The 24,081-nt window shown below is 45.9% G+C and overlaps 2 protein-coding genes across 13 annotated transcripts in view; one reads left to right on the forward strand and one right to left on the reverse strand.

Moving 5' to 3' along the window:
• MOB4 (MOB family member 4, phocein) overlaps positions 1–24,081 on the reverse strand; it is a 456,882-nt gene that overhangs the window by 37,345 nt on the left and 395,456 nt on the right. The window lies entirely within an intron of this gene.
• On the forward strand, positions 5,777–22,595 carry LOC137434088 (transformer-2 protein homolog beta). Of its 12 annotated transcripts, none has more exons than XM_078785779.1 (9): positions 5,777–5,869; positions 10,310–10,381; positions 12,731–12,807; positions 12,971–13,121; positions 13,562–13,750; positions 17,533–17,648; positions 17,904–18,074; positions 21,219–21,280; positions 22,253–22,595. In XM_078785779.1, exons 1-9 carry the CDS (start codon positions 5,840–5,842, stop codon positions 22,261–22,263), a joined length of 879 nt encoding a protein of 292 aa, XP_078641905.1. In that variant the 5' UTR covers positions 5,777–5,839; the 3' UTR covers positions 22,264–22,595. The 12 variants fall into 12 exon arrangements, with proteins under 12 accessions (XP_078641905.1, XP_078641908.1, XP_078641902.1 ...); XM_078785776.1 differs by having other exon boundaries at positions 5,786–5,869; positions 9,701–10,381; positions 12,971–13,154; XM_078785778.1 differs by having other exon boundaries at positions 5,786–5,869; positions 9,701–10,381; positions 12,971–13,136.

Raw genomic sequence — 24,081 nt, forward strand, 5'->3', positions numbered from 1 at the left:
TAGATCTCAGACATGGTTATGCAACGTTGGTTCTGCTCGGCCAACTGACTAAGGTCTGTTGCATGACCACCAGCACGGTACCTGCTGGCATTCGGACTTTTGGGTATGGTAACACGACTCTGGGCGGGGGATCCTGTGGAAAGTTCTGGGGCGACTGGTGATCATGATCTTTAGAGACACGCCATCCTCCTGGAATTACTGGAATTAACCGTAGGCGACGTCCATCACACAGGTCTCAGGATAGGGACCCAGTGGCCCATCACAATATTTTCACTTCAAAAATGTTTCACTTTAATCAAAAATTTATGATGTCATTGGTCACGTGGTCTGGCAGCCATATTAGATTGAAGTGAAAATCTTTGAAAATCCTATCTGAAACTACTTAATCGATCAATGCGAAACTTTAACGAATTGATCAACTATCGATGGGAAATATGTTTTGATAAAGATGACCAATCGGCCACGTGGTCTGGCAGCCATATTGGATCAAATTTAAAAACCTTAAAGAACAGAATAGTCCAGTCAAATTCGTCAATTTAGAAGCCTAACCCACCACTAATTGGAAAATATTGTTTCTCTGTTGCATTCTCCTCTGATATACCCCAGGAATACCATTTCAAAAATATAGATGAATGGGAGGGGTGGAAGGGGTCTAAATATGCTAATTTATGTTAATTAGGTCCGAACATCAAAGGAACAAGCTAAACAAGAAGAAATCTTGCATTTGTCTCAAGAATAATCAATTTAATGCTACCCAACTTCATCAATAGTGTTGTTAGAAATGATAGAAACTCAAATTAGGTACCTACTTGGATTATTACCTGATTATGTAATTATAATTATGCTAATTAAGTGTCGCCATTAATGGAAAACCGTCTTTTTTCTATTATAGTCAGTGCATGTTTTAGGTATGCCTATTTTGTCCTGTTTGGCATCCCATTGATTTCTCCTCCAAACAGCAGTGCCATCCATACTGAAATCCAGGTAATTAAAAGATTAAAACAAAGGGAGCTTCCTCCACACTGTTTTGATTGGAATCATGATTCTTGATTGTTGCTTCCTTGTCATTCTGATTTGATGAAGAAATTACGAGTAAAAATGAATGTTGGTACTTTGTAGCATGTACAGGTGAGTTTTTATGAACTTAAAAAAAAGTCACCTTGGTAAAGCCTAATGCATGCCTGCATGCCTGCATTTGCGCATGCCTGCATGTGCTGACATTCCTTCCTATGTGATGCCATTTGGGCATTTATGGCAATAATTGGTGAGGTTTCTGTCAAGTATGCTGATCTTTTACTTTCATTACTGGTATTGTGTATCCTCAGCCATCAAGTTGGACGTCTGAAATGTATTCAGCAGATGTAGCTCATTGCATTGTGACACCAGATCTGAAATCAGTTAGAGAAATGTTGCCGTACTTCGCTGCATCGGGGCACAACTTATACACCAAGTGTTCCGACCTCTACCTGCAAGGGATGATATCTCTGGAAGCAGATCACCCAGATGTGTATAACAGTTTCTCTGAAGAACACCATGTCATTCGCCGCTCTCAGAGATATTGGGCTTAGCTAATCATCGAACAGGTACTCATGCGCAGTGTTAAAAGTCGTGGCGGTCTTACTCGAGGGTGGGATTTCACTGAAAACCAAAGGGTACAGTGGTTGTTATCAATGCCTGCTTGTTCAGAGATCAATTTCGCTATGCAGACAGTCTCAGGGATGACGTATGTGACGAGTGAACAGCATAAGGATGTGACAAAGGCACGACTAAAAAAGGACGTGGATGATACTTTCGAGTTGCTCAGGACACTGAAGCAGTTGGATCTTTGTTGTGGTGACAAGTCTCTGCACAGCCTAGTCAGTGGTGTCACAGCAAGCAACTCTGTGAATGTTGACAACGCAAAACAAGTATGAAGTAGGCCAGGCAATACTTGACAGCATGGTTGGAATGAGTGTTAATGACTTCTGTTTTCGGCGAAAAAAATCAAGTTGTTGCCCTCGTTGCAAAGACATTGGTGACTACTGAAGACGATACCATACAAATTGAGCCACATCTTCTCTTCCAGAGACTGAGTGTTATTGCCAGTAAGGAGGATGATCCCTCGGCAGCCCTAAAGTTTGAACTATGCAGCTACCCAGCAGCCCTGTTCGAGTCACCTGTCCTCAGAGAAGCCAACAAACCCGCCCTCGCTGATGCAATATGGGAATATGTGAAAAACTCGCAGCCAGATTCCTTGCCGTCTACTGAGCTTCACTTTGTGCTTGATGGGGGATCACTCATACAAAGAATTCCTTGACCGAGAAAGGACTCAATAGATCACATTTGTCGGTTGTACGTGGACTATGTAGCTCGCAGGTACTCCAAACCACCCATTGTATTTGATGGATATTCGGCAAAACCATCAACCAAGCGTGTCACTCACTTGCGCAGGACAAAGGGTTGCTACGGGCCTCAGGTACACTTTTCTGGGCAAACTGTTATTTCTTTGAAGAAAAACGAGTTTTTGTCAAACACAGTGAACAAGCAGAGGTTCATAAACATTTTGAGTGAGAAACTGGAGAGAGCAGGATGTGTCATCCAACAGGCAAAGCGAGATGCTGATACGCTGATTGCGATGACTGCAGTAAAATCTGCAGAGTATGTCGACACTGTTCTAATAGGAGAGGACGCAGACTTACTTGTGGTTCTTTGCTATCAAGCAAAGAATCTTCCGAACGCAATCTATTTCAGACCAAAGCCAAAGTCAAATTCAAATAGCTGCAGAGTCTGGGACATAAAAAAGACGAGGGATATCCTAAAGGAAAGTACATGCGAAAACATTCTATTTGCACATGCCATTGCAGGTTGCGACACAACTTCCAGACTGTTTGGGGTTGGAAAACCGCTTGCGTTCAAAAAGCTGCTTAACAATATTCTAAGTTCAGGAAGCACGCAGAAATCTTTTTGGCTGGTCGAGATACCCCGCATAATGAAATTATTGAAGCTGGTGAGAATGCACTTGTGTGCCTCGATAATGGAGGGCAAAATGACAACCTGGACCCACCTAGATACCAGCGGTTTAAAGAAAAAGTTGTCAGGTGTTCAAAGACGGTTCAGGCACAGGTTTTGCCTCCAACCTCAGCTGCGGCAAAATACCACTCCCTACGTGTTTTCTACCAAATCAATGAATGGAAAGGAGAAAGTTCCAGACTAAATGCCCCTGACTGGGGATGGAAGGCGAAGGATGGCAAATTCATTCCAGAACAAACAGACCTGCCTCGGGCTCCTGACTACCTACTTCAAGTTATTCACCGCAACTGTAAAACTGGCTGCAACACTCTGAAATGCACTTGTCGGAGGCACGGTCTTGAATGCACATTTGCTTGTGGTGAGTGCAAAGGTACAAGTTGCACTAATTCAATGGACCCACAAGTTATTGAGGCTGAAGTTGATGACTGAACGACCGCACAGCTAAACAAGTGTTTTAGATACTTACATGTAGGTTTGTCTCCTCTATTTGTCTTACCCGGTATGAGCAATTACTTTTTATTGTAATATGTTTCTTGGTAAGGGCCTTATTTGCATAATTTGGATAACTTGCATAATCTATCTATAATTCCATTAATCTCTGTGTGTATGTGTGTATGTGTGTATGTGTGTATGTGTGTATGTTTGTCTGTGACCGCTGTTTCTCGACAACCACGGGTCCGATATACTTGAAACTTGCCAGGTATATTGCTGGGGACCCGAGGATGTGCCTTTTCAAGGTTTCATATTAATCGGACAAGTACTTACCGAGCTATGTCCAAAAAACGATTCAACCAATCAGAGAGCAGCGAGCTATCGCGTGTGCCGAACGTGGCGAACACACTCTGCCTCGGACGGCACATTTGAGAGCGTATTCATTTATTTCACGTTGGAAAACTATGTTGCCGTTAAACTATGTTTTAAAACTAATTAAAACTACTATCTATAATTCCACGGGTCCGATAAAAAACACCGTACTCGCAAGCCGTTCGCTTTGGACCAAACCATTTCATGTAAATAGAGGGGGGGGATATAATTTTAGATATATATATAGTACGGGCATGCCCTAGTCTATCTATAATTCCAGCAATCTCTGTGTGTGTGTGTGTGTGTGTCTGTGTGTGTGTGTGTGTGTCTGTGTGTGTGTTTGTTTGTCTGTGACCGCTGTTTCTCGACAACCACGGGTCCGATATACTTGAAACTTGCCAGGTATATTGCTGGGGACCCGAGGATGTGCCTTTTCAAGGTTTTAAATTAATCGCAGAAGTAGTTACCGAGCTATGTCCAAAAAACGATTCAACCAATCAGAGAGCAGCGAGCTATCACGTGTGCCGAACGTGGCGAACAGACTCTGCCTCGGATGGCACATTTGAGAGCGTATTCATTTATTTCCCGTCGGCAAACTATGTTGGCGCTATGTTGGCGTTAAACGATGTTTTAAAACTAATTAAAACTAATTTGCGATTCTTTCGCTTTCCTGCGATATGCGACCTTCCGGAGCTCCTGTGAGAGCGTGCGCCATTACGGATAGTACGGGTACGGGCATGCCATATGTTGGCGTTAAACTATGTTTTAAAACTAATTAAAACCATTTCATGTAAATAGAGGGGGGGGGGGGGGGATTGTCACTGTACTCGCAAGCCGTTCGCCGTTCGCTTTGGCGTTGCGAATGAACCAAAACATTTCATGGACCAAACCATTTCATGTAAATAGAGGGGGGGGGGGGATATAATTTTAGATATATATATAGTACGGGCATGCCCTAGTAATAATAACTTCATGAAGTTCTGGCCCGTACAATTGAACACCTTGACCATGAAAACCCAGGTTTTGACACCATTCTTATAATTTTTGGTTCACTATTTCAAAAGAAGGTTTTTCATTAATGGCGACACTTAATTAGCATAATTATGATTACATAATCAGGTAATAATCCAAGTAGGTACCTAATTTGAGTTTCTATCATTTCTAACAACACTATTGTTGAAGTTGGGTAGCATTAAATTGATTATTGTTGAGACAAATGCAAGATTTCTTCTTGTTTAGCTTGTTTGATGTTCGGACCTAATTAACATAAATTAGCATATTTAGACCCCTTCCACCCCTCCCATTCATCTCTATTTTTGATATGGTATTCCTGGGGTATATCAGAGGAGAATCCAACAGAGAAACAATCTTTTCCAATTAGTGGTGGGTCAAGGCACCATTTGACTGGACGAGAAGAGTTGTCTTGCACCAAGTCCTTCTCAACACAGCACGGGGTAAGTATTCTATGAACAGCATATAGTAACTAGATGTTACATCTAGTAACGAAAAAAAAGACCAAGGATCTACAGGGGTGTGTTCCATTACCAACTAGATTTTTTCGTTCATCACAGGGTTGTTGTTTTTGCAGGTGTTGGTTCTTTCTGTTCTGCCAGCCTATCAGAAGTCACCACATCCCATCGTCTGTCTTTTATAAATATATTCTCCAGTTTCAAAAGAAGGTTCAATCTTTAATGTCATTTTCTCATCATGTGTGTGTCTCTCTAATAGTAATTGTTGCGCACAGGATCTCATGGAGCTGTATATAAATAATGACCAAATTGGGAGTATATAGGAGGTTTTTTTTGCATGGATGGTCGTCCTTTTCTTGATATGATTTATTTACGAAAGAAAAATATGTTTCTCAAAGGTTGTTGAAAGTGAACGATAAATGTTTCCGTTATCTTTATTTTTAATAAAAAATCCCCGTAAAGTGGAACGAGGGAAAATCGTCGCTTGATGAGACCAGTCACGTGGGTTTTTCTTTTTCTTATTCTGTTCTCGGCGGCATTTTGTTTTTGACGCCACGATGAGCGACATCGATGAGGAAGCGCCAACTGTAAGTTGCAAACACCGAGAATGATCTTGTTAAATTATTGTCAGTACTTTAGGCGTTACTTTTATGAGAGGGAACAATGATCTTAAACAGCACTACTTGGGAGTCGTAAATTGAGAGGCTTACCTATGCCTATGGCTATGGTATTGTATTAGTATTACTCGGCCTTGTACTAGTAGGTGGCGTGCTTTTTCTTTGATCCATTTCCTTTCTTCGATCCATTTCCTTTCTTCGATCCATTTCCTTTCTTCATTGTCTTTCGTCACTTTATCTCGCTTCAGAGACTATTTTTGTGCCAACCCTTGTTTTTATTTTCCCTCGATCTCGTCAAGTTTGGTAATGCTCGTAATGCTCGTGTATCTTTTACCGGTAGAGGACCGCTATTTTACCGGTGAAGCTGTTTCATTGATGAATGCAGTGATAACGCCACTGGAACTGGCGATTACATTATCGCTATTTCATTGGTAGGCCTATGGCTATGGCTATATCGTTAACCCCAACTCCAATAACCATTATGTTACGTTCGTCTTTTTTTTTTACTTTTCCCCTCTTATCCGCATCTTTCCCCTCTTCCCCCCTCTCGCAACTCCCCCCTCTCGCAACGCCCCCCTCTCGCAACGCCCCCCTCTCGCAACGCCCCCCTCTCGCAACGCCCCCCTCTCGCAACGCCCCCCTCTCGCAACGCCCCCCTCCCGCAACGCCCCCCTCCCGCAACGCCCCCTCCCGCAACGCCCCCCTCCCGCAACGCCCCCCCTCCCGCAACGCCCCCCCCTCCCGCAACGCCCCCCCTCCCGCAACGCCCCCCCTCCCGCAACGCCCCCCCTCCCGCAACGTCCCCTCCCGCAACGTCCCCCTCCCGCAACGTCCCCCTCCCGCAACGCCCCCCCCTCTCATGTAATTACTTGACCGGTAAAACAGCGATAAGTCGAATGTTACCCATACCGGCTCCATGGACACTTTGCTACCGAATACCCTTTAGTCAAGCCATCTGCCGTCCCCATTTCTCCCATTTTGGTTATTTTCTCACTGTTACCTCGGACTCTCCCTCCTCACCAACCTACCGCACATTCCATCCACCTTCAATTTTTTTGCCTTTTCCCCTCCTCCATTTACGCTCCTCCCCCCTTCCTTACCCCTCTCCCGTCCTCCATTAGGCCTACGCCCATTACCCCTACCACTACCTCACCCCCATTAACGTGACCCCATTTCCCCTACCTCTACCTCACCCCCATTTTCCCTAACCCACCCATATTTTTCCCTACCCTCACCCCAACCCCAATTTTTCCCTGGCCCAAAATTTTCCTTACACTTAACCCCATTTTCCCTTCCCCTGATTTCCCCCCTATACCTCCCACTTTCCACTATCTCCTCACTTTATCCCGACTACCGTCTATCACTCGCTTTCCCCCACGCACTTTATCGCTCACTCTCTTCCCCCCCCCCTCTCTCTCACTCGCTTCCCCCCCTCTCTCTCTCTCCCCCTCTCTCTCGCTCACTCAGTCCCCCCCCCCTCCTCTCTCTCGCTCACTCGCTTCTCCCCTCCTCTTTCGCTCGCTCGCTTCCCTCCCCCTCTCTCTTGCTCACTCGCTTCCCCCCCCCTCTCTCTCGCTCACTCAGTCCCCCCCCTCCTCTCTCTCACTCACTCGCTTCTCCCCTCCTCTTTCGCTTGCTCGCTTCCCTCCCCCTCTCTCTCGCTCGCTCACTTGCTCCTCCCCTTTCGCTCGCTTGCTCCCATCCTTCTCTCTTTCGCTCGCTCACTTGCTCCCCTTCCCCTCTCTTTCGCTCGCTTACTCCCCTTCCCCTCTTTCGCTCGTTTGCTCCCCTTCCCCTCTCTCGCTCGCCCCCTTTCCGCCCTCTCGCTCGCCCCCTTTCCGCCCTCTCTCGCTCGCCCCCTTTCCGCCCTCTCTCGCTCGCCCCCTTTCCGCCCTCTCTCGCTCGCCCCCTTTCCGCCCTCTCTCGCTCGCCCCCTTTCCGCCCTCTCTCGCTCGCCCCCTTTCCGCCCTCTCTCGCTCGCCCCCCTTCCGCCCTCTCTCGCTCGCCCCCTTTCCGCCCTCTCTCGCTCGCCCCCTTTCCGCCCTCTCTCGCTCGCCCCCTTTCCGCCCTCTCTCGCTCGCCCCCTTTCCGCCCTCTCTCGCTCGCCCCCTTTCCGTCCTCTCTCGCTCGCCCACTTTCCGCCCTCTCTCGCTCGCCCACTTTCCGCCCTCTCTCGCTCGCCCACTTTCCGCCCTCTCTCGCTCGCCCACTTTCCGCCCTCTCTCGCTCGCCCACTTTCCGCCCTCTCTCGCTCGCCCACTTTCCGCCCTCTCTCGCTCGCCCACTTTCCGCCCTCTCTCGCTCGCCCACTTTCCGCCCTCTCTCGCTCGCCCACTTTCCGCCCTCTCTCGCTCGCCCACTTTCCGCCCTCTCTCGCTCGCCCACTTTCCGTCCCTCTCTCGCTCGCCCACTTTCCGCCCTCTCTCGCTCGCCCACTTTCCGCCCTCTCGCTCGCCCACTTTCCGCCCTCTCGCTCGCCCACTTTCCGCCCTCTCTCGCTCGCCCACTTTCCACCCCCTCTCGCTCGCCCACTTTCCGCCCCCTCTCGCTCGCCCACTTTCCGCCCCCTCTCGCTCGCCCACTTTCCGCCCCCTCTCGCTCGCCCACTTTCCGCCCCCTCTCGCTCGCCCACTTTCCGCCCTCTCTCGCTCGCCCACTTTCCGCCCTCTCTCGCTCGCCCACTTTCCGCCCTCTCTCGCTCGCCCACTTTCCGCCCTCTCTCGCTCGCCCACTTTCCGCCCTCTCTCGCTCGCCCACTTTCCGCCCTCTCTCGCTCGCTCACTTTCCGTCCTCTCTCGCTCGCTCACTTTCCGTCCTCTCTCGCTCGCTCACTTTCCGCCCTCTCGCTCGCTCACTTTCCGCCCTCTCGCTCGCTCACTTTCCGCCCTCTCTCGCTCGCTCACTTTCCGCCCTCTCTCGCTCGCTCACTTTCCGCCCTCTCTCGCTCGCTCACTTTCCGCCCTCTCTCGCTCGCTCACTTTCCGCCCTCTCTCGCTCGCTCACTTTCCGCCCTCTCTCGCTCGCTCACTTTCCGCCCTCTCTCGCTCGCTCACTTTCCGCCCTCTCTCGCTCGCTCACTTTCCGCCCTCTCTCGCTCGCTCACTTTCCGCCCTCTCTCGCTCGCTCACTTTCCGCCCTCTCTCGCTCGCTCACTTTCCGCCCTCTCTCGCTCGCTCACTTTCCGCCCTCTCTCGCTCGCTCACTTTCCGCCCTCTCTCGCTCGCTCACTTTCCGCCCTCTCTCGCTCGCTCACTTTCCGCCCTCTCTCGCTCGCTCACTTTCCGCCCTCTCTCGCTCGCTCACTTTCCGCCCTCTCTCGCTCGCTCACTTTCCGCCCTCGCTCGCTCGCTCACTTTCCGCCCTCTCTCGCTCGCTCACTTTCCGCCCTCGCTCGCTCACTTTCCGCCCTCGCTCGCTCACTCAAAAAAGTTATTTGTTGTAGGCAGATGTACTTCTTGGGAGCGTTTTAAAAAATTGTTATTTTTTTCTTTCCCCTATTCTGCAAATGAGTATTCTTTTTTCAGTAACTTCCCATTTGGATAAAAAAAATGAATTGCATGATAAATCGTGCTGCTTTGCCTGGTTTCACAGTAAAGAGTGACTCAAATGTGCATTTCATTTTTTTGTAGGCAGATCGTTTTTAAAAATTGTTATTTTTTTCTTTCCCCTATTCTGCAAATGAGTATTCTTTTTTCAGTAACTTCCCATTTGGATAAAAAAAATGAATTGCATGATAAATCATGCTGCTTTGCCTGGTTTCACAGTAAAAAGTGACTCAAATGTACATTTTATTTTCCCCAGAAAGTAATTCGGCATGGAAGACAGTTTTCAAGAAATGAGGAAGATAGTCAAGATATATCGAATTGTATTATCAATGGAAGTGTTTTCAAGCTGGGGTGGAAGGCGAAGACAGAACTAGTCAAGATGTGGGGAATTTTGAAGAGAATTTAAACGGTTAGGTTCTAAATTGAAGAGCAAATGCATGGAGTGGGAGCTCCATGAAGATAGAAGAGAAATTGCAAGATATTCGTAGAAAATGGCAAGCATGAAGTATGAAGTTGTGAAAACGTGAGCCTTTTGTTAAATGAATGCAGCCCTGCCTGTGCCATTAAACTCCAATAGTACCAGCTTTGCCTGTGAGTGGGTGTCGCTGTGGAAGATGTGCTTAAGTTCCTTTTTTCTTTTCTCTTTTTTTCTTCTGTCACTGAGCTCACCATCCCAGTCTCCCCCACAAGATTGATGCACTCTGCATTGATCACCAAGATTTAATTACAATGGATACTCGGCTCTTTTCATTTTCATCTTTGTGCAATTATTTACCTTAATAATTCGAAGAAGCCCTCTGGGTAAAATGTTCAAACCAATAAGTCTGATGCTTGCAAGATGGAACACGAAGCCTGTGATTCACAGGCGGCATCGACTACATCCCCTTGCGCTGAGCCCGCAGCAGACAATGGGAAAAAAGCAGAAGAGGAAGACCAGGTATTTGTTGTTTTTATTTTTCTGCTTGATGCACCGGTCTCCCTGTGCGTAGGAAATGCGCATTCAAATGTACTTTATCTTGCACTCTGGATCCGGATCTGATTGTTTTTAAGGCATTCTTCAGAGATGGGGCCAAAACGATAGCGTATAGCACGATATCTTCAAAAAGTTGTGGTCAGATTCAGACGAAACTTGGGCAGGTTTGGTGTGCGACAAGGACGAATCCATTCGATTTTGGTGAAGATCCGGAAATTCCGGATACAATAATATATATATTTTTAAACGCGATTCTTCACCATTGAGAGACGCAGGGGCCAAAAAGAATACGTAGCGTGATATTTCAAAGTTTTTGACAGACTGACAACTTGATGGACGAATTGATTCGGTGATGAGAACAAGACGATTTGATTTTGGTTGAAGTCCAGATCCACATCTGGCCTATCAGTGGGATAGAAAATGTAAACTGCTCAGCCTGGTGGAGGTTTGCACTCTGCCAAGTGCTGTTCTCGTTACTTCCGCCACCAAAGGTGGATGGAGGTTATGTTTTCACCCCTGTCTGCCTGTTTGTCTGTCGGTTTGTGAGCAACATATCTCAAAGTTGTGGACAGATTCAGACGAAATTTGCAGAGATGTAGCGAATGTGACAAGGACAAAATGATTAGATTTTGGTGAAGATCTGGATTCGGATCTGGCTACTAGAATTTTTAAAGTGATTCTTCACCATTGGGAGATGGGGCCAAAAACGATACATAGCAGGATATCTCAAAAAGTTATGGATGGATTTGGATGAAACTTGGTGGACCGGTTGGGTGGCTGACAAGGACGATTCGATTAAATTTTGGTGAAGATCTGAATATGCATTCGGATATGTGAATTATTTATCTTTTCAAGTGATTCTTCACCATTGGTAGGTCGGGCCAAAAACGATACATAGCGGGATATCTCAAAAAGTTATGGATGGATTTGGATGAAACTTGTTGGACAGGTTGTGTGGGTGACAATCGATGCAATTTTGGTGAAGATCCGGATCTGGATCAAGCTCGTATAATTTTTTAAGTGATTCTTCACCATTGAGTGATATGGCCAACCAGGTAGAGGTTCGCTCTCTACTGAGTGCCGTTCTAGTTGGATATGTAAAAGTAGAGCACGTTTTAATGCCAAATTTCCCAAAGATTGCCGTTGACTGTCAATCGCCTTTCCTTTCTTCCCTGCCACCTTCATAAGAAGAGTTCAATGAACACTTTACCCCATGTAGTCTTGGGAAAGGTTACCCCTCCCTTTTTGTTTGGACGAAATTATCTTCGTTGTCACATCGCAATGCCACCATTTTGTCTAAATCTCGCTGTTCCTCTGCCCTCGGAGCACGTGGCAAATGTTGATTGTTGGAGCCATCATAAAATTTTGCCCAAGTACTGCTAAACTGCAGGTTCATGTTCCAATTCGTGTTCTGCAATGTTCACAATATAAAATCGAATTTAAAATGAAGTAGTTCCTCGATCATAGAAAATAGGGTGGATCAATTGCTTAACTCCGTTTTGCGCTACACTCGTTGGGTAGAAATGGTGTGTGCTACTTCCTTGCTTGATTCTCAGTATTTAAAAAGATAGAGCAAGGACAAATAATGCTGGGAAAGCCATGGCAAACCTCCTGCCAAGAAACTGCTTCGGTGGCACCAACACTCTGAAGAGTATGGTAAATGGAATGTTTTCTTTCCTTTTATTCACCACCATTCCATATTGGTTTAATCACAACTTTATTTGAAAGGTGCATCAAAGCAGAAATCATAGTGCTGCTCGACTTTGCTTGTCGATGTTCATTTTGAGTTTGTTTGCTGTATTTAAACTTTGCCTGCTAGATAAGCATTTGCAATTTTTGTCTTTCTTGGTAATTTTGTAGTGCTATCTGCCGTGCCTGAGGGTGTTTGCCCTCCTCTGTAAGCAATCGGCTGACCGGATAGCGAAAAGTAGTTCAGCCTTTCAGTTGTGTTGTCTGGGCTTGATTTGTGACCCGAACAACTTGCAAACGGTCACCGTGGTGCTTCACAGGTTTGGCATTTTGCCAATGGGTGCTTTGTCCTTTGGAAGGATGTTGCTCTTCTTGCATTCATTGGTAGATGATAACGTAGGCCAGTGTGACTGCTCTCCTCAAAGTAAAATCCTGCCCTAAACTCACACCACCCTGTGGCAGAATGGCAACCTGCCTATGATCTGTTCTCAGCCACAAAAATGTTCAACTCATTGTGGCTGTAAAAAATATATTGTGAGATGACAAAAACATGGAGATAATGTATACATTTTGAATGTTATCGCTTTTAATCATTGTTACTACTACTGCTATCTTTTGTAACAGGGGGATGCTCATTCACACAGTGGGAGTGAACAGCCAGCCACAAAACGATCAGGCAGTCATTCACGTTCGCACTCTAGGTGGGTTTCATATGCACTTGGGATCTGTCTTGCTGTGTTTTGAAATCCTGAGTGTACAATAACCCGCGTCCAAGGTGATTATAGAATTTGCTTTTTTACATTTATATATATATATATATATATATATCGTTTTTTTTGTTTTTTTGTTTTTTTCCTCCTGTAGGTCACGATCGTATCGGCGCTATGGCCGTTCCCACTCCCGCTCACGTCGTCGCCGATCCCGCAGCCGTTCCGGGAGCCTCAATTACCGACACAGACACAGATCTATTAGCCACTCTCCACTGTCCAACCGAAGACGTCATATTGGCAATCGAGTGTGTACATCTGAGGTTCTCGCTTCTGTTGATGTACATGAGTACAAAGCCTGGGGAAGAAATATTTCTTGTTTATGGATGAAATTAGTACTGTAATTGTATTGTTGAGGGTTTGCTCATGACTTCAGAATGATTTAGATGCAGGTGGAAGTGAATTCTACCTGCGATGGAGTTGCGGACTCTCCAGCAAGGGTTTCTTCTCGGCTATAGAAATGTTCAAGATGTGTTGTGGCCAAACTGATGTTTTGGTAACTGAATGTGGGTACTAGATGGATGAGAGTAGATTGCTTGGAGTTCTGATCTCACTGTATAGGCATTTGAAATCTGCATTCGGTATTACCTATGGATGAAAAAATAAGAGCAAAACGTCTTTCTTTCTTTTTTTTAAATACACTGTGCATGCCTCTTCCCAACAATGTCATTGTAAAATTCCACCGCAGGCCAACCCAAATATAAGTGGCTGCCTTGGTGTGTTTGGCCTGAGCCTGTACACGTCAGAACGAGATCTTCGTGATGTGTTTTCGAGGTATGGCCCCATCTCTGAGGTTAAGGTGGTGTTTGACCAGCAGACGGGCCGCTCACGTGGCTTTGCCTTTGTCTACTTTGAGGCCGACGCCGATGCCAAAGAGGTAAGCTGTCGAGAGCGTTGGTGTTCAGTTTCTAGCAAAGAGGGAGACAATTATTGCCTGTTAGTGCTTTCAGAGAAACTTGTCTTTGTTAAACTGGGGGTTAAGTCAATGTGATCTTTATAGAACTCAAATTTTCATCCTTGTATGTCAGACTGCATTAAGCAGTAAGGGCCCATCTATTTATTATGTATGAATGGTGGACAGGGTATGCTTACATGCAAATTAGAATTGTGATGTTTTCGTGCGAGGGCCCTTGACAAATTTATACATATTCCTCCAGCGGTTTATTAGTCTCCTACCGGTGTCACTGGAGGGGACTATATGTTTGTTCTCCATCTGTCCGGACCACCTGTGATTTTCCAGACTTTTTCCCTATACCATATTAACATATTCAACTGAACCTTGGTGCATAGCTTTGTTATGATAATCTACAGAACAAGTTTAAGTTTCAGGCATTTCGTCAATTTCCCACGGAGTTTTTGGACTTTGAAAATATCACATGTTAGACATGGGTAAGTTTTCTAGACTTTTTTCCCATACCCTTTAACATATTGTTGTGAATTTTTGGGTAGAGTGATATATAGATCAGGTATGTCTGTGTAGGTATCATGCTCCGACTGTCATAAAGAAGAAGAACCATTTCGATATAATAAGTAGAGGACCTGTCTAGCCCGGATGTTGGATTAAGTTTGTATATTTGTGGTCATATGAGGATGGCCTTGTGTTAACTAGAGCAGGGATAATGTCAATTCCCCTGTTCGTGAGACCTGTGATTTATCCATTGTCCCGTATGGCAACGCACGGGACACTAGGAAAGGCCCATTAGCACGTATTAATTTAATTTCTCCCCCCACAATAAAACTCACCGGAAGAGTCGTGCAGGCAGGAAGCGCCCACCCATTGCGCCGGCATGGTGATGAAACATTGCTCAGGCAGGCTGAAGCCATGCCCACATCGTGATGGATTGGTCAAGGGGGTTTGATGGGGAGATCACACCAATGGTAGGGAGGGCCAATCGGCATGCAGCTGAAGCCCAGAGGCAAGCTCCACTTCCTCACACCCCCCCCACCTCGATACACTCGGAATTCCCTGGGCAGTAATTTATTCGTGCGCAGAGAAGCACGTTGTGTTGGCTTGGAGCCTGGTGTTGGCTTGGCGGTTAGGGTGCCGGCTTGGGATCTGAGGATCCTGGGTTCGAATCCGGATCGATCGCTGAATTAACGCCAGGGGGGTTGACTCAGCCTGTCATCCTTCCGAGGTCGGCAAATTGAGTACCAGCTTGCTGGGATGAGGTGTGTACCCCGATTCAAATAGGTACACCTTATCCCTGCGCATCGTAAGAGCGTGACCAAGGGTTGGCGTCAGGAAGGACATCCGGCCATAAAAACATTGCCTCAAACAGGGAAGCATGATTGTCATGGGTCCCGCAAGGCTAACCCCCGCTCTAGCGGGGAAAATGGCCTTAAAACGATCATTCATTCATTCATTCATTCAGAGAATCGATAGATCCCGCGACCACTGGAATAAAAAGTCAAATGATAGTTTGACAAAATGGTTAAAGAAACCAGAGAAGGAAGCACGTAAAACAACAACAAAAGGAGCTGTAGAATTCGGAAAATAAATTGCCCTTATAACTGATGATTTCTGTCTTGCCTACCTTGTACTCTATCCTTATTGTCAAAAATTCATTCTTGGGGTAGTGGGACACAAAAGGGGGTGATATTGTGGGGGAGCATGATTCATGTGGCATTGATAAATGTGGCACATGTGGCACATGGTTGATTGAGACATTGAGATTGCTTGTTGGTTGTCAACATGGCTTTATGACAGATCATGTTGTGCCTAGTTGTTATTGATGCTGGAACATTGACCTGGTTATTAGATAAAGGAAAACCAATAGATGTGCTCCACCAATATTTCAGAAGAACGTTTTGTAGCGTCCATCACGAGAGACACGTAGGTAGCCTGGCAGCTTTGGGAGTTACAGCGAATATTCTGACATGGATAAGTGTCACTACTCTTCTAGACGTTAATGGGGCCTTACCCAGAATACAGCAACATCCGATGGCACTCCCATTTTAAAGAGGACACTGATAATCAAAGATCCATATGAGAGCAACAAGCTGGTCCATGATGTAAAAAGACCACTAGTTTTGTATCTTCAGATGCATGGGGCTGCTGAAGCGTTTTCTTAGCCTATTGGGCACAATCCTGGATGGGTCGCCACTGATGCAGGATATTCGAATGGCTCATTCTTCCCCGTAAGCTGGTACTCATTTTGCTGACCTCGGAAGGATGACAGGCTGAGTCAACCCACCTGGTGTTGATTCATCGGCATGACAGGGTCTTGAACTCAGGCCGCTGAGATCTCACGCTACCCACCTTAACTGGTAAGGCAACACCAAGCTTCCATGGTGTAAGAGATCTCGTTTTTCAACAAAGGATAAAATCTCCTCAACACGCACATGCTGACGAAAAGGAGGGAACATTATAATGTTTTCTAAGATTATGCACGGAGTCGTGAAAATATAACAACAATTTGCTTTTTTCCTGCCAAGTCATTCACTGAAGTTCTTTAAGGGAAGAATCCACCTCGACACAAGTATTTTTTTTCTTTTTTTTTCTTCTAACAACAAAGTAGTGGAGGATTGGAACAGTCGCAACTGGAAAATTCAAGACTGTTGTCAACACATATTGGTTGGAGGAAAGCTTTTGTACTCTGTCACCCTCACACTGTTGGCTTAACGATCAAGGTTGCTGTCTTAAGATCTTTGGGTCTTGAGCTTTAGCGTGTCCTGTTAAAGAACACCAGGTGGGTTTGACGCAGCCTGTCATCCTTCTGAGGTCGGCAAAATGAGTACCAGCTTAATGGTAATGGGCACTGCATCAGCGGCACAGCCGTGCTTACAGAAAATGATGCACCCAGCAGCCACGGGCTACTTATGGAACAGCAACAACTCTCACATGAGCATCACAAAACTACGTTGTATTATTTAAAGTGACCACGAACCAACCACAGGACACAACCTTTCATCCCACACAATGATGAGATTCTGAAGAGGATTCAAAGACTTAAACTTCAACAGACGTAATTGGAGAAAAAAAAAAAAAAAGACGAACTGACATTTTAAAGCCAGCACATGGAGTTCTTTGATGGTTTAAAAAAAAAAAAATTTATTATTATTATTATTTTTGGTATACAAGATCGAGGCTCGTGTAAGAGCTAACATTAATCGCAAGAAGAAACTGACACATAAAACATCTTATAAGATAAAGGGAGCGGGAGACGAGATGTGGAGAGGGGGAAGCACACAAGTACAACATTTGAGAGCAGGGACATCGGGAGATTTGTGGGAGGGAGAGGGCTAGGGGGGAGGAGGGGGGGGGGGGGTGGGAGAGGTATAAAACACATGGATACTGCTAAGAACTTCCAGGAAAGAAGTCGGAATTTCAAAAAAGTGGATCTGGGGTGAATTAACGGGGGTAGAAAAGATCAAGGTTTTTGGATGGGGGAAGACGAGATGGTGGTGAATCGCTGTTTTAATATCATGATGTTTGCCATAAAATAGCAAGTGTTATCACATATAGAGATAGCAAGCATCCTTTAGTGGGCAGACAATTCTAGCAACAAATGGGAATTGCCATTTGTACCCGAGGAAATATTGGTGTGCACTTGCAGGTATTAAAGGGAACATTGATCTGTTGCTTCTCCTTTGCAAACACCAGAGGCCTGGTTGATACAGCGTTTGAAAGTGTGTGGTATGTGCACCATCTGTTTGCAGGCAAAAGCACAGGCCAATGGCATGGAATTGGATGGTCGAAGCATCCGTGTGGACTTTTCCATCACCAAACGTCCGCACACTCCAACACCTGGCGTGTACATGGGTCGTCCTACATAGTATGTACTGCTTAAAATCGCTAATACAGCCACACCAATTACTTTGATGAGATTTGAGCTAATGGGGTAGGAGTCTCTGCAATGGATGACATCAATTGGACATCGATTGAAGTATGCTAGCAACCTTGGGAAGCAAGGAGAAGCTGACATTTTGGGTGTTAACCCTTTGGCGGATTGGCTCTTTTGCTCCGCTATCCATGTCATCCTAATGGCATCTTTATGTGGTAATGACATCCTTGTCCACTATCGTTGCAGCCCAACAGGGTACCGTGAAGCGTACCGTGACCCCAACTTCAACGATCGGGGCAGCTATGACAGAAATTACGATCGAGGCTACGAGAAAAACTACGATCGGGGATATGACAGGGACTATGAAAGGAATTACAACCGTTACGATGATTACAATTACCGTATGGACCGTTACAGGTGAGAATGTTTTCTTTGCAGTAGCTTGGGTGGAATTTCTCAATTGAGTTTTAGCCCTTGTCATCAGTTGAATTAACACCAGGTAGGTTGACTTAGCCTGTCATCCTTCTGAGGTCAGCAGAATGAGTACTCGCTTGCTGGAAACGGGGGCACTGCATCAGCAGCACAGCTGCATACCAAACGATGATGATTTATTTATATATATATATATATATATATATATATATATATATATATATATATATATATATATATATATATATATCTGCGGTTTTGAGATTGGCACATTGAAGTCGTTAAAGGTTTGCCCCCCATAGTTAGTCACACGAGCAACATATAGGTCCATTTGTAGTGTAGTTATGTCTTAGTATGTGTAAGAATAGGCCATTTCCCCTCTTAGTACCTGCGTTGTGTAAAGACAGGAGAGTAGGCCCTACAATCATTTTGCTCCAACCTCCGTTCTACCTCTATGGGCGCAATCCATCCTGCGCCCCATTTGGCTGACCACTAGTCTAGTAACACGAGGTAGGCCTAAAAAGGTGGGGGCGGCGTTGAGGTCGGGAGCGGCAGAGGCGATGACAGTAAGAGCCACCAGCCAATCGGAGCTCGAGCGGCATGGCGTGAGAGGGCGTGGTGAAGCGCATCTGGTGAGTTCCAGAAGGTTCGCGGAGCGGGTCTATATAAGCCCATACGAAAAGCCCTCGGAAGGACTTGCAGAGAGGGAGCTAAAGGACTTACAAGTAGGACTCGCAGAGCTGATCCGAAGGCGGAACGCAGAGAGAGAACGTGGAGAGAACCGGAGAACTTGCATCACTAGTCGTTGTTGAACTTTGAACCGTACATGTACGCGGGCGCAGCCAGACGCGCCGGTAACGCAGATAGCGCATTTCGGCCACGCGAGTGAACGCGCCCATGACCGCGAGTGAATAACCGCCAGTTGCGCCAAAGTCAGCCCTCTACCGTGCGCCCCGAGATAATCAGATTATTCAGGCGACACGCTGCGAGCTCCTGCTTTCACCTACTTCCATCTCCACGGGATGTGCCGGGGACCGGAGAGAGCTGCACGAGAGCCATCCCTTGGCGAGCCGATGAACATCATCATCCTGCCGATCGTGTGTGTGTGTGTGTGTGTGTGTGTGTGTGTGTGTGTGTGTGTGTGTGTGTGTGTGTGTGTGTGTGTGTGTGTGTGACAGTGACAGTGACAGTGACAGTGACAGTGACAGTGACAGTGACAGTGACAGTGACAGTGACAGTGACAGACACGGGCCCGTTTGTCCTGGGTATTAAGTACAAGACTGTTTAAGGATTTCCTGTGTCTCTTCGTCTTGGCTGTAAATACGTGCAATATTCATGAAACATCTTTGTTCTTCCTTTCCTTTCCAATTCGATCGCCTTTGTGATTTCTCCATTGGCTAAGCGTGGTACGAACTAGATCGCTCCAATCGGGTCTAGTAAGTAATAATAGCGCGGATCACGTGTACGCAAACCGTTCGGCGTATCATCACACGTGGTTAGTGCGGGCCTTATTTCCTCGCTTCCAGGGCAGCGCTAGTACTTAGGTAACAGCGAATTTGGTCCTGAAACCCTATTTAGCGCTGTCCGGAAGGGACGTAATAGGTCACGGGTCGTGCCAGGTCAGTAAAGACAAGGGGACTAATCCCCCTTGATAAGGGGAGGAGGCCGGCAGCAGATCCACAACAATATATATATTGTTACGGTTTTCCGCTGCCCTTCCTACCCTTACCAAGGGGGGGATTAAGCCCCTTGTTCTTTCTGGGCCGGCGTAACCGAGACTTAAAACGCCCCTTCCGGGCAAACGCAAGTTAGGGTTTCGGGACAAAGTCTCACACATACCGAAATACCTGCGCTGCCACGGAAGCGGGGAAGCAAGCCTCGCACGAGCCACGTGTAATTTGAGTACACCGAGCGGATTGCGTACCACGTGGTCCGTGCAGTTTTCTAGTATTGGAACCCGATTCGAGCGGTTCTATTCGTACCACGCTTAGTCAATGAGGGAAAACACGAGACGGTCGAATAAAGGAAAAACACTATTTATTATTTACACAAGTATGTACAAGTCGGTAGAAAGCAGACACAGAGCAGAACTTAATCAGTCTTATACTTAACCCAGACACGGGCCCGATCACACTCACACAGGGGAATTGCAGGTAGAATGGTGTCCACGCGCTGCCTTGGTCGTCCAGGAACGGCGGCCCGGCGTGCTCTCCACGGTCCCAGCACGTCCCGCGAAGATGGCAAGCAGGTGGTGGAAAGGATCCTCGCAGCGCGTCTCTCGAACAAAAGGCAGCAGATGAGGCAGGAAGGCGGGAAGGAATGTACGCGTCTCTCGGCGGCTTTCCACAATGTGTTGAGTTACCAGCGCGCTATCACTCACGTAACCCAATGCAATAGAGGCTCGGCCTTAAGCTCAACCGAGCGTCCACTTTAATAGGAGCGCTTATACTTTGTTCATGCGCGTCTTTCTCCGATCTCGTAACTCTCATCAATACTCAAAACCTCTCCGCACTCAACTCCTGCTCACCCCGAACTGCTGCTAGCTCATAACTCACTGCACTCAACAGCTCACCCCGAACTGCTGCTCCTCAATGCTCCTGGGGGCTTTGCGCAACGGGTTATATGGACACGCCCTGAGCCCTCTCGAACGTTCCAACCACGCCCTGTGACGCATTGCCGCAGCCACTCCCTTTGAGCCCTGATTGGTGGCTTGCGCTTACCGTCAGCTTCTTCGCCGCCCTCATTCGGTCCCGACTCGACCCGCCAGACCCGCCTCGTGTCAATTCGCGCCAAAAAGCCAAAGGCAGCACAGAGGCGTAAGGCGGCATAAAGCAATGGAGGACCTACTCTCATTATTCTACTCGACGCAAGACTAACACAGGAAAAGGACTATTCTCACACATACTATGAAATAACTGAACTATTGCGAGGCTACGTGTTGTTTGTGTGACTAAACTATGAGGGGGAGATTTAACCTTCATTGTACAAAACTCAAAACTGCAACTATATATATATATATATATATATATATATATATATATATATATATATATATCTATTACTTTTATTCACAGTACATTTTACTTTCATTATTTGTGATGTGATGTACCTTGTCATGCATGTCAACAGGCGCACACCTTCACCCGACTACAGAGGACGTTACAGATCTCGGTCTCGTTCCTATTCTCCTCGTGAGTAATGCCAAAAAAGCACGCACCAAACTGCCCCACACAATCTTCAGTTCAATTTGGCATTGTAAATTTTTTTTTTTTTTTTTTGTATACAGAATCTAGTCTCGTGTGAGAGCTAACGCATTAAGCATGAAAACGTGTACAGACATAAAACATAAAATAGAGGGAGCAAGGGGACAATAGAGGGAGGGAGAGGAAAGCACACAAGCACAACTGCACAACAGTAGAGAACAGGGACATCTGTGGAAGGGAGGGAACATGGTATAAAGCAAATGAACACTACTCGGAATTTCAGGAATGAAGTCAGAGATTGAAAGAAGTGCATTTTGCGTGTTTTAATGGGGGTAGAAAAGATCAAGGTTTTGGATGGGGGAAGACAGATGGTGGTGCACAGCTGTTTAACTGACCTGGAGGGAGGAGTGGAATTGAAGAGTGAGGGAGTTTGTTCCAGAGGTGGGAGAAAAGAGGAGTGAAGGTGAGCAGAGTCTTGATTTTGGCAGTTTCACCAGAAGGGGGATGCTGACAGATCTTTTGCGACCTGTAGGAATATTTGGGGGACAGAGCACAGAGAGAGCTGGGGTAGCAAGGCCAGAGAGGAGTCGGTAGAAGACAAAGACCACCAACCTGCCTGCGGTGAGAGAGAAGGGCCCTCAGAATCGGCTTCATCACAGGAGATTCCAATTATTCTGTAAGCTTTGGTTTCCACAGCGTGAAGCCGAGCTAGGTGAGAGGCAGGTGCACCAGCCCAGAGAGGAGAGCAGTACTCCATTGATCAACAAGCACACCCAACATGGCTTTAAAATGTCACTAAATTAAATGTAGTTTTAGATCTTGAGGCTTGCTTACAAACTTGTTGTAAATGTAATCTTCAGTATTTTTTGTTGGAGACTCTTGCATTTGTTAAAGCCTCTGTTGTCAGGTGGCATTGCTAATATTGAACACAACTCGAGCTTCTTTTCTTCTTCCTTGCAGGTCGTTATTGAAACCTGTCGGTGGAGAAGTGCAAATGAACATTTCATCTGTTTTGTATGTTGTGAATGCCACCTTGTCCAACAATCTCTTGCCTCGGTGTTGGCATCATATCTTGGTGAAATTGTTCTTCCATTGATGTTGCATTGCTTTGTTTTTACATTTGTTGTATTTTTTGTAGTTTTGAAATGCTATTTGAAGTAGCTTTTGTAATAGACATTTGACCTGTGTACACAGAGGCATGCCAGTCACTTGAACACTGGTTCTAACGATAGCAATCATAAAAGGTATGATGCCTAATCGTTTTGTTAGAATAATCAGCGGCATGAATAAAGTTGGAATGTTCTCTTTGGTGTTTTGAACGCCCTTACTTGTATCTCGAGAAATATTTTTTGATGACCGTCACCATGTTGGTTGCCTGGCAATTGGCCCACCACACTCAAGTAAAACAAAGTTTCAGCTGAAGTATGTTTATATCAGAATTGAAGCTGGCCAGAGGTTAATCATAAACTCGTACCCGAAAACATTGATTTTCTTAATCGTGTTGCATTACCTTGACATCCAGCAAAACCCATTTCTTGAGTTCCACATTGCCGGCGGTTGTAAGTGGCAGACCCTTAAAAAAAAAAAAAAAAAAACTTTTTCAGAAATATTGTGCCTGAGGCCGACTATTATTTTGACATCGACACTGGATCCGGAATACAAAACAGAAATGTAAATCGCTGGCATTTGCATATAAGAAGGGCCCTTATAAGGGTCCATGAAGGGTCTTTATCAGGAATTTTCACCTGATTTTTTTTGTTGCAAACAAAAATGCAATGTAAAATAATTTCTGTCCCACCACTTTTGGATAAGAAGGGCTCTTTAGGCTTGAAGTGGTCAGAAAGGATCTCAGAAAAAAATGTAATCACAATGACGAGCCCGAGTAAATTTCCACTTTTAATACATCAGAAAGATACATTTGACATGATTTGGTGCGTAAGAAGTTTTCATGTTGGGAATTTGCATGTGAGGAGGGCCTTTAAAAGGGTCTTGATCAGAAATTTTCACCCGATTATTTTTTTGTTGCAAACTGCTCCATTCTAATGGTATAAAAAAGAAATGCAGCGTGAGAAACTTTGATTCGGCACTTTTTGATAAGCCCCCGTAGATACAGGCTTCATTTTGTAGTTCCCATCCGAAGTGCAGTCTTGTATTGATGTCACTGGTATGCCACATTCTGGCCACCAAGATCGATGGATCTTTTGTCTGATATCCAGCTTCATAAGATGCGATGCTGCATCACCAGATTTCTAGCATCAACATCTTCACTTTGTCAAGTGCTTTTGACGGGTCTCTTGGGCCAAATGCTTTTTCAAACATCCGGTATGGTCACGTGTTGAGCCGTATCTTCTTCCAGGTAGTGCAGAAGAGATTTCTGGACCATGAAATCTCCGATGTGATGCACGACACTGATGGAAATGCTGATGCACTCTCTCACCGCCCTTGCGTGGAACAAACTTACAACTTCTGCATGAGACGCGTGGATTGGGATCAATTGGCAGATCCTTCCCATAAAATCGTAGTCCATGCAGTCTGGGTAACAGTGCCAACTTTGCCACTAACAAGGAGGGAGCTAACAAATTTTACACGTTGGAATGGAGCATGGTCATGAAGGAAGATTCCGTACTGTGCGATTGGGTGAGGGAAGGTAAGTGACTTGGTGGGAAGGAAATTGCTCCTCTTGGATCACAGATTAAGGCATACTGGGCTCGGTGAAAAGCCCTGGAATTGAAAAACATCTTGTATTACAACTGGGTAGATATTTCTTCGGATAAAACTTATTGGTTCGT

The sequence above is a fragment of the Myxine glutinosa genome, chromosome 10 (genome assembly GCF_964187855.1).
Source record: "Myxine glutinosa chromosome 10, kmMyxGlut1.1, whole genome shotgun sequence".
Lineage (NCBI taxonomy): Eukaryota > Metazoa > Chordata > Myxini > Myxiniformes > Myxinidae > Myxine > Myxine glutinosa.